Source organism: Tauraco erythrolophus, chromosome 9 (assembly GCF_009769465.1).
Source record: "Tauraco erythrolophus isolate bTauEry1 chromosome 9, bTauEry1.pri, whole genome shotgun sequence".
NCBI classification, from domain to species: Eukaryota; Metazoa; Chordata; class Aves; order Musophagiformes; family Musophagidae; genus Tauraco; species Tauraco erythrolophus.
Genome location: NC_141473.1, coordinates 30,953,338 through 30,969,295, shown reverse-complemented (window position 1 = coordinate 30,969,295; position 15,958 = coordinate 30,953,338). Strand labels below are relative to the sequence as shown.

Below are 15,958 nucleotides of genomic sequence, written 5' to 3'. Positions count from 1 at the left end.
TTAAAATGCTCTCCTCCTTGGTCTTGGGATAAACCTTTGAAAAGGAGTTTGCATAGCAGAGCATAATAGCTAAAATTACTGGAGGTCTTAATGAGCTACTTTCTTACAGCCCTTAATGCTTGCTGAGGTACCCTGCTGGCCTTTTTCACAGAGCAGCCAAGTATGTTCCATACCATGGTTTTGTGTATCCTCAAGCTTTTACAGAAGTAGCTTCTTGGTACTGACTGCGCAGCTGAGAGCTGTGGTCTTTCAGTCCATTCAGTGCCATTAGTTGCTGTGATATCTGGGAATTCAGGTCAGGAATTATAGTGCAGCAATCATGCTGAACAAATGCAAAACAAAATGATAACAAGGGAAAGAGGTGACTTATTGGGCAATGAGACTAGTAAGCTTAATAGTCCTACTTGTCCTTATGTAAGGCTGCCCTCAAGAGACTGTAGGGCAGCAAACTGGATAACACTAATGTGTTGGAAATCTGCTTGGTTTCTGACCATCAGAGTTTTCTTTGGCTTTATGGCTTTTAATTTTGTTAGAGAAATAAAATGTATGAACACACAGCTCTCAACATAGATTTTTTTTTAGTTTCTTTACATTTTTCTTCTCATATTTTCCAAACTGTCAGCCCAGATGTCTGCTAAATTGTGCTGAAGTAGGGTTGACACATTTTCAATAGTGGAGTGACTCTTTTATCATCATGCTTACCAGTAGTAGCCTCAAAAAAGAAAAAAGAAAAGCAAAATACTGGTAGTGCAAAGGCTCGCAGTCTTTGTTAACCAGATATCGGCCAGTAAAACTTTAAAGATGACAGGCAGTTTGTTGAGAAGCTATTGAACTTTGGAGTGGCAAAGTTGAAAACTATCTTATTATATACTGGACAGCATACATAGGTCTGCACTTGTAATGTTCTATGGTGGATACTACACATCATCTGCGGAGAATGAGCTTCTGCTGGTTACAAGAAGATCTTGTATTCTTGGTGCAGATATGAATCTCTATTTTCCATTGCTTCTGGGAGCTACGTGTTCATTTGGAGAAGCAGTGATTCCTATGAAAAATTTGCCGAGTGAAAAAGTATGTACATATTTTATATGTAATATGGAAAACCATTTGTTTCAGGTACTGAGCAGTACAGTGAATATACAGGCTATGCAGAAACTTACCGGTGGGCAAGAAGCCACGAAGATAAGACACCAAGGTAAAGTTCCAAAAAAGATTTCAAGTGAAGGAATACATAAATGCTATAAATTTGAAAACTTGGTGCTTTAAGAATTTCCTAGCGTTTGTCTTAATACAGAGTTTGACTGTTTGATCCTGCTCTCTTCAGTAGAGCCAACAAGCTAAGAAAGTTATCTTATATTAATAATGAGATATTAATGCTAATAAATGGTACCTGCCAATATGTCAGTTCTTAAACCACATCTTTCACAGCTATATGTATTTAATCCAAATTTTTGTTAAGATACTGGCTGAATGGCAGATTGTGAGTCACACGAAGTTTGACAATGATACCTCAGGTGCCACAGTGCAGCTGATGTGTGGCAAAATAAGATTTAATATCATGAATCTGAGTAGAAAGCTCTGAGCTCTTGAATTTATTTCTCCAACAACGTTATGATAGCATATACACAAAATTATTCATTTGGTATAAAACATACACAATGTACTCTCATTTAAATGTTGGCGGAAGACAGAGAGCCAAAGTGCTTTTCTTTGACCTTGTGATGTTCTTAGATACTTAATAAATAGTGCTGTGTAATTGGATTTGTTTCAGTTCATGCCTAAAGTCTACCCAGAGCATTTCTAAATTTATAGGGAGACCTGTCTCATTTCTGATGCTGCTTTCATTCCCAACCTGCAAAGGAAAAAGAAATGCTCAATTGTCTGTTATGAGCTCGCCTTTCTAGTAGCTTCTAACAGAGAAGCTCTGCAGGGAATTGCTCGTTTTGGATCATGATTATATGGTAAATATTAAACAACTAATGTCATCTACTTTTCTCCTCCCTCCAATTTTAGGGATGAATGGCAGCGACGCTACACTGAAATTGTTGCTATAGATGCGTTTCACTTCCGACGTTTCCTTGATCAGTTTAGTCCGGAGAAAATTAGGAGAGAGCTCAACAAGGCCAGTAACTTCTTATAATGGCCTGCAATCTAAGGCTGTTTCATTAATGTTTATAGTATCTTTTCAAATATTTTTGTATTATTATCTTCAACCAAAGAAGATTTTGCTTAGTTGTGTTTCTTATAAAAGGTGTATTCCAGGGTTTTGCTGTCCAGTGTTAAAAGAGAACTTGTCAAATAGAATGACTCTTATCCTTTGATACACTATTCAAAGGTGTATTTTATTTAACTTCCAAAAATATAAAAAATTTGGATGTACATTTTGTTAAATCTTCCTTGTCCTGCTTCTAAATTATGATTTTAAGTTCTCTTCCCATGATTGGCTCTGCTGAATCGTACTCAGCCCTCCAGGCAAGGTGGAGAAAGGAGTGCCTCATGTTTTAAGACGGTGACAGTTCATAAATACAGTGCCACTTGCTTTTCTTCCACCGTTCTTGTTTGCTCTTGGGGTATTGCCGTATTACCTGGGAGTTTAACTTTTCGTATATTGATGTCTTCTTGAGATCAGATCCAGCTGTTCACAAATCTCCTGTCTTTATTCGCACAATAGTGCAAGGGCTGTTGCAACTGAATATGTGTATATACATGCCAGTTAGAGCTTACAGTGATGGAGGTGTTCAGAAGACTGATGAATCAGGCTGGGTTTAGTCCTTTAAACAAAACTTTTAGATTGACATTCAGAAACAGCACACTTCCTACTAATAGTTCTTGCCCATGATTATTCATTATCAGTATGTATTCAAAGCAGTCAGTCCCTGACCTTAACCTTGTGCTAGCTGTGTGTATACAAAACTGCATAGTTAGCTCCAATGGCTGTGGTCCTTGGTAGCCTTAGTCATCGAGGTTGCCAGGCTGAAGAGCTCTTTGGCAAGGGAAGATGGAACTGTGGTGGGCATCTTTTTTGTCTCCTCTACCCTCCGTAATGTGGGATCTTGTCCTTAAATAAGATATTTGGGGTTCTAGATGGTTCCTAGCCCTTGGTCTCTGGCCTGGGCTATGTGCTGCATAATGTTTGGGAACATGGGGCTACTTTTCCAAGCCATGGCAGGTGCTTTATCATGTTGCGTGGCTGAGATTTTCGTGGTGTTTGTTATTCTTCTTGCTTTGCTGCTGTTTGTTTTCTTGAAGCTATAGCAGCCTTTCCCAGCTCTTGAGGTTGTACTTTTTCAATGACTAGTAATTGCCATCAGTGAGCTGTTTATAGTTCGGAGGCTTTAGCTTTCAATGTGTGCCAATGTTTTCAAGGCCTTTGCTATTATTCCACGCATAAATTTTATCTCCTAACAAGAGATGTCTGGTATCAATCTCCAGTTCACATAGCAAATTCTTTTAAGTTAATAAGGCAGCTAATGGACCAGAATGAGGGCCTTGCATGGTTAGTATAAGGCATAGGTAGTGAAAGGTCTGTGGCCTGTTACAGCTATGACAATGCTATTTTTACTGGGCAGTTGAGTACGAGAATGCTTATACAGTTATACTGTATCGGTGTGCTTATATTTGGGTTCAAAACATACTAGTGATGAAGTCTGCTTAGTGCACTTCTGTGTTTATAGATGCAGTGGGCCTCTGCTTTGGCTAGAGTGTTAGATATAAGGGCACAATACTACTGTTGTTAGTCTCCTGCTTTCTCTAGTATAGGAGGGTATGGAATAATATAGGATGCGTTTTAAATAAATTCAAACATAGGGCAGTGTGTTCCTAATTCTCAGCTGGAAAGGGAAAAGAAGTATACCTGAAAGCCAATTTATTTTTTTTTCTTTCCCCTCCCAGAAATGATGTACAGTGCTGAAGTACTAATTTGATTTAGTCATAAGACCTTAGCTTCTTGACTAAAGTAACATTCATCAACTTGTTTCTTCATGGTTGGTAATGAAATTAGCCCTGAAAAAGACAGTAAATGAATTTTGTAAACTTCAGTGATATCTTAGTTCAAAATCCAAATTACCTACTCTAGTGAATTTATGATCTGCCTACAGTTTTCAATATTATTGATTGGGTTTGGATTTTTAAAATAAATTATGGTAGATTCATGCCACTTTTATACAGTGTGTCAGTTTGGCTCATGTTGTTTGATGAGGACTGTCTGGTATTTAAAGAAAATTTTAAGCCTGAGTTAATTCTGTTTACTACAGTAAAAATTTCATTAAGTTTATTGTAGGTTCTATAATATTTTAACAAATCGAATATTTTTGAATGTACTGTGGTGGGTTTTTTCAGTTTGATTTAAAACTAGTATTAGCCTTAAGATTTTCCTGTGGGTGAAAACAAGTTGATGGAATAAGCTGCAACTCTATTTCTATTACAGTTTACTAAATCAGGACTCAGTAAGCACCGTGTATGCACACAGGCTGTGAAATACAAGTGTATTACGTATTAGGAGATGCAACTCAGTGTCCACTTGTTTTCAGAGGTTCTTTTGTTTGCTGTTTTGTTAAACATTAGGAAATGTTTGAAACAACTTAAAGTGATTCTTCTTACAACTTTCATTTTCTTATAAGCCTATATGATTTCTCCTCTATAAGATCCTTTTGTCTTAAAGAACCAGATGGTCACTCTCGGGTAGTTTTCTCAAAAGGTAGCTGTCTGAGGCTGACCCTTGTTTCTGGTTTAACCCATACTCAGAAAGCAAGATTAATATTGTCTAAAGTCAACTGTTTAGAATAATAAATAGAAAATCATTTTATCTGATTTCAGCATTAAGTTTTGTAGATATATTTGTAAGAGCTGTCACTGTTTCATCCTTGCTAGCCCCTTGAGATTATTGCCTAATAAAGACGCTCACTAGCAGTAATTTTTCTAGTTGCAAGTTCCGCTTTCCAAATCCTAAGAAACAACTGACTTACAGTTGGGCTTGCAATCCCACTCATAAATGTCATTTAAACCTATTTTGAAAGTCACTGATTAAAAAAAGCTACAGCTTCATCTTTGGCAAGAAATGCTTCCCTAAGAATTATGGTACACAGAACAGTTATGTTTCAAATGGCATTAACTATGAGAACTATATATAACAGTTTTATATGAAAACAAACCAATTGTAAATATCACACAATTTCTAAATAATATGAGATACTGTATATTTGAAGTTGCACGAACTTAAAACCAGATTCACTTATTCAGTTAAAAAGGAACAGCTCCTCTGCTTCCCATATGGAGCAACTGTTTTAAAACTTCACAGAAAGCTTTCATGTTCCTGTGTTCCTAGATGAAACCTACTTAAAATATTGGTCCATCGTCTCTTTTTTTAAAAAAAAAATGATTAGTTTTATCTTTATCCTTTTTTTGCTGGATAATGACAGAGGACCACTTAGATGTTTTTCTTCATGACCTCTGAAGTCCTTCTACATATTTGCTGACTTTCTTATTGTGTCTGACAAGACAGTTTTTGTTCTCCATGTCTTGGCGAGTTGAGAAATACATGCCCATTAAGTAAAAGCTGAAAGAAAATGGCGTGCTGTTGCAACACCAATCCATTTCCCTCACTGGGAGGATGGAATCTGAAGAATTATTAGCCACATAGCCAGAATACTAGCTTGCTTGGCCCACTAGTTTCATACAAACCTGCTTTGGACATTAAGCACACTCATAGCTCTGACTTGAGAGAGCTCAAGAAGCTGCATGCACCTGATGATGTGTAAGCTTTCCTTATGCAAACTGTATCATGGTACCCTGCTAAATTATAACTAATGGAAGTCTGAATTTGCAGCTTAGATCAGATTGGAGTGAAACAGTGGGTACTTCAATCGGTACCAGGTGATTGTACCAATTCAATAAATAAGAGATTTATCCTTTTTCCTCTACATGGAAGCACCTGCCTTTACTCAAGATTTCTTAGAGAATATCACACTTTTTCCTCCTACCCTTATTTTTTGCATTAAACCTGTGCTCTTAAGATGCTATTTTGTATTTTGTTTCCAGTTTTGAGGAATTTCAGTAATACTGGATACAGCAGTTCAGCTGTCATATGTGCTAAATGGGCTGAAAAGCAGCAAACATGATGCAATCTACTGTTCAAGTTATTCTCTGTTCTAGCTATCCTGAAAAGTTTCCCATAGCTACAGTGAAATCCCTAGGAGTCAGCACCTGTATCTAATTTTTTCACTTGGATCCAAATAAGGCAAAATTCTTCTCACCTTAAATTGTTTAGTGATTGACCATTAAATTTAATGGAAGACTGATGGTGTATTGGAGTAGTTTGGATTTGGTATTGCTAGAAGATAATACTAATTAGTATTATCTTATTGTTCAAAAATATCACATCAGATTGCCTGTCAGCTTCATCTTCTGACTCTTGTCTGCCCACAGGCCTACTGTGGCTTCTCTCGACCCAATGTTCCACCTCAACATCTCTCTGCAATAGCCACAGGAAACTGGGGATGTGGTGCCTTTGGAGGGGACTCCCGATTAAAAGGTAAATTGTAGCAATTCATTAGGTCCAAATGAATCAAATAACTTAGACTTTGATTCTTGGCCTTAATTTTTTGTTGTTGTTCAAGTACATTTTTGTTTTGTTTGAATTCATACTTTTTAACCAAGGATTAGAATAATACTTAAACTGTCCATAGAACTGGTTCATTAGCTTTGATCTTTAGGCCATGAATAACGTGGCCTTACACACTAAAAATGCACATTTCTTTTATATGCTATTTTCAGTTTAAAGTTTGAGGTAAGTACGTGATGGTGAAATGCTGGGTTTATAAGGACCAGTAGCACTGAAATCTTCAAAAGCGCGGACACGCAATATTAGTTCACAAAATAACATGTTCATTGCAGTCCTCAGTCATATAAATCAGTTGATCTTTCTGGAGCAGTTGTTTTAGATTATACCTAAAACTTTTATCTCAGGAAAGCTGTTTAAGGTACCTGGTAATTTGCAAGGCTTCACAAACTTGCTGGCAATGCTTAATGTTTAGTTTTGCTCCTTAATATGTTGCTGTATGCCAGTTTTCTCCAGTCACTCAGACATGCTTCTTTCTTTCCTGACTTGCCTGCTATGTCACTCACTTTCTCATGTTCTTTTATTTTTAATGAGAGTATGTATAATGCAGCAGATATCACATGCCCACCTTCATGTAAGACTTTTTCCTGTCAAGTCATGAACTGATGGGTCCTGACATTTAAATTGATATCCTGATTCGTATAGTTCTAAGTAGAAATTTACATTTTGTTGTTTTAAAACATTTGGAGAGTATTTAATATGCTTTTCTGAACAGCTTTAGTTACATCGAGACAAACAATCATCAGGCTGCCAGCTTCATTAGTTTTCTTTCTTAATGTGTTTTATTCATTGAGCATCTCTTTTTTTCTCAATGCTCATCGATTTCCTGACAGTTGTTTTTTAATTTCCATTAGATAAAATGGGCTGCCAAGTGCAGATCATAAATATCAGAAGTATTATTTACTGCAGGATCTGATCACACCTGATGATTGTTAGGAAGGTTTAATAAAGGCTTTTATTTGCATAAGGCTTCCTCTTGGATTTTTTTAATGTATGAGTTTCTGATAAAAATATTGCTTATCTGATCTAAGCCATTTTGTTCAACACTAGATGTGACTTTTAGAATAGAGATTGCACACTGCAGTGCTGTACTTCCTCTCCCCATCGGTCAGAGCTCAAAACTGAATCCTACTGACAAAGATCATCAGAGCCAAGTCCATTTGGTGAGGTAGTCCATAAGAAACGTCCTTGCTGTAGACAAAGAAATGAGCCATGAAATGTGGTGCTTCGTAACTTGGATATGAACTCCGAGCAGAACAACAGCACGTAAAGAGTTGTGCATTCTCTCAGTTTTATTTTAACTTAAGATTTTAGTTTGAGCCTTCATTTATGTAACTTTTCCTCTGGTTTTGAATCAACCTTATTGTTTTTTCCCAAAGTCTGCAAGAATTAACACTTAACAGTAAGCTACAGCACTGCTGCTGTTATGAAAAATTTATCTAAATCTATGTGTGTACTCTCAAGTCTTCTGTTCCTTTGGCAGACCTTGCAAAGACAGACTTTGGTTTAACTTGCAATTAAGTTACTCTTTTTGTAAACTCATCTTGATTTCTTAGTTGACTATGAAAAACTCATACTTAATAAAGAGAATTAAATGATGGTGGTATGCTATGGGATATGGAGCTAGTCATTTATTATATGACCTTTTTCTCTGAGCTGATGCTGACTAGAAACAAGATGGCTTCGTTCTTTTTTCGTAAACTGAACTACAAAAAGAGTACAGTAGTTTGTCATGTGTGGTTTTGTCAGAATAGAGTTGCGTTTGATGTGTGATTACCAAATGAAGTCTGTTCTAGTTCACAGATACTCCCTGCACAGTCATAAGTGCCAAAGCATTTCTCCCTTTGGTTCTAAAATACTCTATAGGGTTATTCTGAACTGGAAATTCTCTTAATGGTTTCCCTTCATTATAAGCAAACTTCTTAACACTGGAGAATAATCTTTTACACTTCATAGGGAGTCATAAGTTCTTCGTTTCAGAGTGTTTTAGAAAACTCTGAGATTATTGGTGTCAGTTTCACTGAACCCAGATAAATAGCTTTTGGCTACACAGGCTTGACAGTGTATTGCAATGACAAAATAGTTTTCATAGTTTAAAATCTTTCTTTTTCATTTAACGTTCTTAAATATACATCCTTGCCCTTTCAGAAGTAGTATCTGGATCTGTAACAGAGACTTCAGAACCACCGAAGCATTTGATGTAATTGGATATAACTGGATAAGTGCCATAATACATTATGATATTTTATCATGATTTTTTTTAGTCATGAATTAAAGGAATATGATTGTGTATAAAATATGGTTTCACTCAAGGTTACAGATGACGTCTAAAGATTGGAAAAGTGTTGTTTTATTGAAAATGCAAAGGATTTGATGAGGCATCTCACGAATACATGAATTTAACTTCTAATGATTGTGAGAAAGTACTCTTTAGCTGAATTGGTGTTCTTATTTACCTGAGAAAATAAAGGTCAATAGGAAGACTGCCATCAGCTTTAAAAAGACCCTTGTAGGATTAGTGGAAAGAGAGAAAATCATGCATCTTGCCTCATGTAAATGTGTGCGATATCAAGGTGCTACCATGAGAGTACTCAGTTCTGAACTTACACAACAGGCAACACCACAGGGAGTGTTGGGTGTTTAACCCAGCATAGCATTGCTGCACCCGCGGCAGTGGAGTTTTGTCCTGCTCGCCCCTGCTGTGTCTCTGGTGCCGTTTGCCTTGCACCAGTCTCTGGACTTCGGCTGTGCTGCAGTAGGAGTGTCCTTGGTGATAACATCCTTTCCTCTGGATAAAAGGGGCTGAGCATCTAGGGCCTGTGAGGATAGTTGGGTCCCCGGAAGGATTTGTATTATACTTCTACCACCCTTGCTGGTGGTAGAAGAAGGTATGTCAGCACAGCTGTTCCTTCAAGTGTGAGTCCATAAGAGTTAAATAGAATTACATCATCTGGGTACAAGGGGCAAGACAGCCCAAATCCCTCCAGTCCCATGTACCACAGGCCCTGTTGCTCTTCCTGTGATGCTCCTTTCTGTATCAGTAGTGTGGAAATTTCAGGTAGCATCATTAATGCCCAGACGATTGTGAAGCCTGATTCTTGACAGAAATGTCGACCCTTGTTTCGTAAGATTCATAGCAATTCAAAATAAAGAGTAGGATATTTTTAATATCTTCTGTGAAGTGAAACTGCATTGTTTGTTTGGATGAATAATAAGATTCATTAGGTTCTGTTCCCCTATGCAAGCTAGTTAATTAGACCCTTTAAAAGCTGAGCTACTGAAGCTTTACCAAATCCACAGCTGGTTCAGTAGTTTAATTAAAATATCATTCCCAGATTGAGATTAATTTCACATGGGAATCGTGTAATTTATAATTTTATCTATGGTTTTACAAGCAGTTTTTTTGATTAAAGAATGCAGTATTTTATTAGGTCTCTATTTAAAAAATGTGAAAGATTCTTGAGCTGAGCTGTGAACAGCTTTCTATTTAGTTTCCACTAGCAGGTGGTAATGCAGTAAATATGCTATTTTATTTAAAATTAGTCTTTACAAATACAATATTAATCACATTTTAATTAACTCTACTAGGTAGAAAAGGAAAGAATTAATATCGGAACTGCATCCATAGGCTCTGAAATAATACAAGCCGCAATAGATTAAATAGTTGGTGGGAGTACGTTATTTGGACTGTTGTAACATTACTTGAAATTAAGATGTGATTGATTGCCTGCGTCTGTGACGCTCCGGCCTCGCAGTACTGGTTGCTGAAAAAGCTGCACTTTTGTTATAGTCTGGTGCTACGTAAAAGGGTCCTGGTTTCTCTTCTCCCCTTCCCTGTTCTTGGCTGTATGGTCTGGTGCCCTCCCTTGCATCAGCTCTGGCTCTTAGCATCACCACCTACTTTTTATAGGTCAGAATGAGCCATCATCTCATGTTGCATGCTTCTATTATAGGTAAAATGGACACCTTAAACTGCACAGTAAGAGGCTGCAGAACCATAGGTCTCCTCCTGAGAGCTAGAAGTTGAGATCAGCTCCTGCTTTGTGTAGCTTACCTAGTGGAAGGGCTGGCTCCTTTCCTTCTGACAGGTGGAAGAATGGAAACTGTGATGTGCTAATGGGTGCATTTTACCTCACTGTTTGTGACTTGATGCAAGTAGCTTAAATGAGGATGTAGGAGGGTGCTCTGTCTTCTTATGCTGTTGTGCAAGTTTATTGGATAATTAATGGCTGCACGCTGCTTGCAGGGACATGTACAAATAAAAACCAAACCTTTTATTTTTAAGCACATTGGTTATCTGGAAATTAAGGGTGGTTGTCACTAGTGACTCTACCAGAATACCTCAACACTCTGAGCTGCAGTGCCCAGTGTTCTTTACGTTGTTTTAAAAGTGGAAGTAGTGCTTATCTACCCATTGTTCAAACTGTTTTGCAGCTTTCACCTGGAGATGGGTGGTATCATTATTTGCTGTAAACTTAGGCTGTGTGTTTTCCCTTCAGCAAATTGTTTTACCCTGTATTCATGTGTGTAATCTTTTTTGTTGTTTCAGCCTTAATACAGATATTGGCAGCTGCTGAAGCTGGACGTGATGTTGTTTATTTTACTTTTGGAGATGCGGAGCTGATGCGGGATATTTACAGCATGCATACTTTTCTCTGTGAGAAGGGCCAAACTATTGGTGAGCATAAAGAAATCTTTTCGTGCAGCAGAGAAACAACCGTCCAATACAATTGGACATTGTCCAATAAGAATTATTGTCATCAAGTCCTGAACACAAGTAAATGCATCTCAGTTTATTTGCACCTGTTTCCAGAGCAGGGAACTCTTCTGATTCAGGGTCAACTGCACAGTGTTAAACTATTAGAAGACTTCTAGAATCCTTTTGTAACTCACTTGAGTTACACTCCAGAATTTGGAAAATGCAGATACATGCAGTAGACAGGAGATTTGCAGAAGTTTTTGATATCACTCAAAATGCTTTAAAAAGGGAAAATCTGTTTACGTGTTTTTTATATAGAATTGTCTTACAGTGGTTCTGGCTTGATCCTGCAAGATGAGTTAGCAGTCAGAAGTGTTATCCAGTAGCAATACAAGAGAAGCACTGTATCCATTGCCCCACTGTAATTGTTAAAAGTCTTTAATTTCTGGGACAGAAGCACAAAGCTAGGCAATCGGCAGTGTAAGTAGCATGTACGCAAGCCTAACGTTTGGATAGCTTGTGCGGAAAGCTCAGTTGAAAGTTGGGGGAGCCCACTCTGTTCTGAACAAACTTGAAAACAGTTGTGTTCCCCTTACACAGTTGTCTACCTCCTCTTCCACTGTTAATTTAAAGAGATGTTCCTAACCACTGTGTGTGTGTGTGTGTTTCTAGTCTTCAGTTCAAGTCATACGTTCTTATGGAATGATCTTACATTTTAAAAAATTATTTCTTTTCATTTTTAAGGGGACGTTTATAGGCTGTTACTGAGATATTACAATGAAGAATGCAGAAGCTGTTCTACTTCAGGACCAGATGTCAAGCTGTACTCTTTCATATACAACACCATTGAGTCCTATGCAGATTCTGATGATGATGATGAAGAAAAAGGGTTATGCATTGAGGATTAAAATAAATGTATTTGATCAGAATATTGTTCATCTCCTCTCACTGGTATATTGTTTGAATTGCTAAGTATAATGTATGAATTGGCTTAGTATATATTGACTGCATCCAAATGAAAAAAAAAAACCACCTTTGAGAGACAAGATTTTTTTTGGTTTATGTTTTCATACATGAAAACCTTGTTCATGTATGTACAGAAAAGATTTCTTTGGTAAATCTGGTTTGTGCTACACCTTGTAAGCAGGATATTTTGGAACATATTTGTATTTCAGTCAAGAGATTGCTGAAAGACTGCAGCAGATTTCTGTGTACTCCTTTGTCTTCATTTTTCAGAGATCTTACCTGGATTTCTCATGTAAGCTTACTGCTGGAGTACAGGTAGCCATGTAACTCCTGGAGTGATTTTAGAGAAGCGTTGTAATGATCATTCTTACTGAAAATTGTCGTAACTTGATTACCTCCTTAAGACTACCACGGTACCTTCATTGTTCTTATCAACTTTTTCATTCATTTAATTTAAAATGTCCTGGGTTTAATCTATTTTTTTAATAAATGGTTAAAAATGGAAAGATACTGAAGGAGCTATAATGCATTTCAAAACTGCATTGTCTTTATCAAAACAGACATAAAAGTTAGCACGAAGAAGTAGAGAAAAAACAAAGTATGGGAGGATGGGAAAAGGAAGAGTGTGACCAAAGTTGGAAGCAGAGGGAAACATTTTCACATGAAACTCTTCAAAACCATTTTGCTGGTGCTGTTACATTGAACAAGGTCTTAGACACGTTAGTGCATCTGAAGTGTCTCAGGTTTCACTGTTGTTGGCGATATAATTTGAATTAAGGTCTACTAGTTGTGTTTATATTGTCATATCCGTTCTCCTTTATCACAATATGCATAAATGTGAGTATAAGAACCCCATGGAACAATGTAAGTGAGGAAATGGAAATTGCTTACATATCAGTGGGAGGAAAGTCTGCAGGCTACGGATAATAAGGTCTTATTAGGAGTTTGTGCCTGTGTCTTTAGGCATGGGAATGACAACAACGAGGAGAGGGCAAAAGATGTGTGAAAACTGTGCTATTATCATCTGTGAATACCAAATTAGTGTTGATGTAGTACATTAATAGTTTACACAAAACTTCAGATGTATCTGTGATAAAACTTTTCCAGGTCTATGTACGGGGCCAATCCAATGAAACGTTTGTCTCTTAGTAGATTAAACCTAGTTTAAGTTTAAGCCCAAATTGCTAAGTTTAGCCTCTTCTGTGTTAGATTTTCTGGTCTGTCATGGTTGCTACTACCAGTCTAGCAATACAGGTAAAAACCACAGCACGAAATGTAGTGAGCTAAGGCTCTAGTATCAACAAATCCTTTCGGCTAATATCGGATAAAACCTCTCCAAGCCTAAAACACGACATGGTAATTAAATGCTGTTGGCAGTCTGGCTTCTAATAAAGCACTCGCTGCTTGAGCTGCTTTGGAGGAAGCAACAGCAAAGAGTTTGGGTCATTTATAAACACCTTCAGAGTGCTACATCTTTGGATTTATGCTAAGCGGGCAGCTTGGAAGTGTGTTGCGTAGAAGGTGGCAGACACAGCAGCTTAAGGGTTTCTTCCTATTCTTCCCACCAGCTGTAGTTTTCTCCGCCCTGTCCATTATAAGAAAAAGATTTGGGATAGAATTTCGGGCCTTTTCCTGTGTTTGCAACTTGTGTCCTCAGCAGAAATCTTCTCTCCGGCTCCTGGTGTTTCAGTGTCGGCTTGGATTCTGGCAATAGGAATAACAGTGTCTTGTAATAAGTTTTTATTTGGGCATTTAGGTTCAGCTATGATAGTGCTGCTAGATGCAATGCCGATGATATATGTACCCTGTTAATTAAGATAGGTGATGGAAAATTGGTGCTATCTGCCAAACCTTCTTCACCTTACTACTCAGGATTTCCTATAGAAAAGGTGAACAGAATTTGTTCCTAAACAACTGGAAAATATAGCAAAAGCTCTAGGTGGGTAGATATGGCCTCCCCTTTATTGTAAATAAATACATCTTTATTAGTGCAATATTAATTTTCATTGTGAGGGGAAGTGATTCGTCAGGTAAGAAAAATGTACCAAAATAAGATGGCATAAAATTCTACTTCAACTCTAGAAACATAAAAATATATTTAACTTTGGAAAGATTCTCGGGAATTTATATTACAGGGTATCCAGTTAAGAGAGTTTTTGCAGTGTCAAGTGTTTCCAGGATAATCCTAATTATTTTACACAGTCTGTATTTTCAGTGATATCTGAGAATTTTCTAATATGGGGAAGAATGCCTTTTATTTGAGATCATTCTTTAGAATATGTTTACTATACTCCCCCACCCACCCACCCCGTGAAATATGGTTGTATGGATAGGAGCAAAGGAAAATAACTCATTTTCTGTTTAATGCATAAGAGTGATATATCCTGCATTTTACTGTATGTCCATGATCTCATAAAGAGCAATGTTGTAAGAACACTTTGAATATGACTTTGATTGCAGACAGGCTGAAGATTATTTTTTTTCTTGGTTGTTTGGGGATTATTTTTTTTTTTAAGCACAATAGCCCAGAGTTAACAAATTAACAATGGTGTTACATTCCTATGACTTTCTATTTCAATGAAGAGCTAAACTGCCCAGAATGCTGCATGTTGGAAGCAGGAATTTTGCATCCCTCTTTCTATTTGCCTCCACTCAGCAGTCTTCATTTATAAACTATTTGAAATGTTTTCTTTAGCTGGAGATGCCTTTTGGTGCTGCTCTGTTTGAGGTAGTGTGGAATGGAGAATGCTGATGATCTCTTTGTGCAGCCTAGTAAGATTCAGTTTCACTCTTCTAGAAACCTGTTTATGGAGCATTCTGGGTTTTGGGTTTTTTATTACTTTAGGGGTGTTTGCTATATGATTTAAAATAAAAATAAACTTCCTACCAAAACGTTTGGTTTATATTTTTTAGCAGTTAAATTGAATGCTTAATATGAAACAACAACAGGCAGTCATGTAGATTGCAGTGTTGCCTAATAGTCAGTTGGTGTCGGAGCACTTCTGTTGTTTTACAGCTCTTGCACCTAAATTCCTCGGTTTTGAGGTGTTCTTATCTAATGATGAGTACCCATTACTGTATATATTAATTTATAAACTGTTGAAGTGTTCCTGACATTCTTCTAAACCTGCAGTTTATGCACCATTATATTATATTGTTTTTTCTGGATCTGTATGCGAATGTTTACATGATTTTGTAGGAATACAATTAAAAAATTCTGACTGAAGCAATACTGTTCTTTGTCTCATAATATACTTTCCAGGACAGAGAAATTCCAGGACACTTGAATGTACATGGCACAATACTAAAGATAGTTCTAGTAGCAGATTTAATAACTCAAGTATTTTAACCCATAAAATATAGCTCAGCAATTTGTTCTTACGGTATGATATTGTAGCAGTTTCTCCTGTCTGCATAGCAATGTAAAAAGGAAGTAACTACTGCAAATTGGAAGGATGTTAGCAGGAGTGTGGGATTTCATACGTGTGTATGGCCACTCGCAGGCATTTCTATGTTAATTCCCAATTTACTTTTTGTTAAGCAAGCGTTTTGATTGTTCTTCGAACTGCATAAAGGACATGTAACTAAATAAAAGTGAACAAAACCCGAAAAAAATAGAAATCGTTAACATGTTGCATAAATGTTTGCATGGTTTGTAAAAGTGGGACTGACATCCT

At 37.1% G+C, this 15,958-nt stretch overlaps 1 protein-coding gene across 4 annotated transcripts in view; it reads left to right on the top strand.

Moving 5' to 3' along the window:
- The window catches only part of PARG (poly(ADP-ribose) glycohydrolase), a 70,659-nt gene extending 56,083 nt beyond the window's left edge, over positions 1-14,576 (top strand). For all 4 annotated transcript variants that reach the window (XM_086616249.1, XM_086616251.1, XM_086616253.1 and 1 more), the window contains 5 exons: positions 1,117-1,195; positions 2,014-2,122; positions 6,424-6,529; positions 11,166-11,294; positions 12,060-14,576. In XM_086616249.1, the coding sequence (XP_086472375.1) occupies positions 1,117-1,195; positions 2,014-2,122; positions 6,424-6,529; positions 11,166-11,294; positions 12,060-12,223 (587 nt within the window). In that variant the 3' untranslated portion in view covers positions 12,224-14,576. The remainder of the gene's footprint in view (positions 1-1,116; positions 1,196-2,013; positions 2,123-6,423; positions 6,530-11,165; positions 11,295-12,059) is intronic.
- Positions 14,577-15,958: the final 1,382 nt, after the last annotated feature.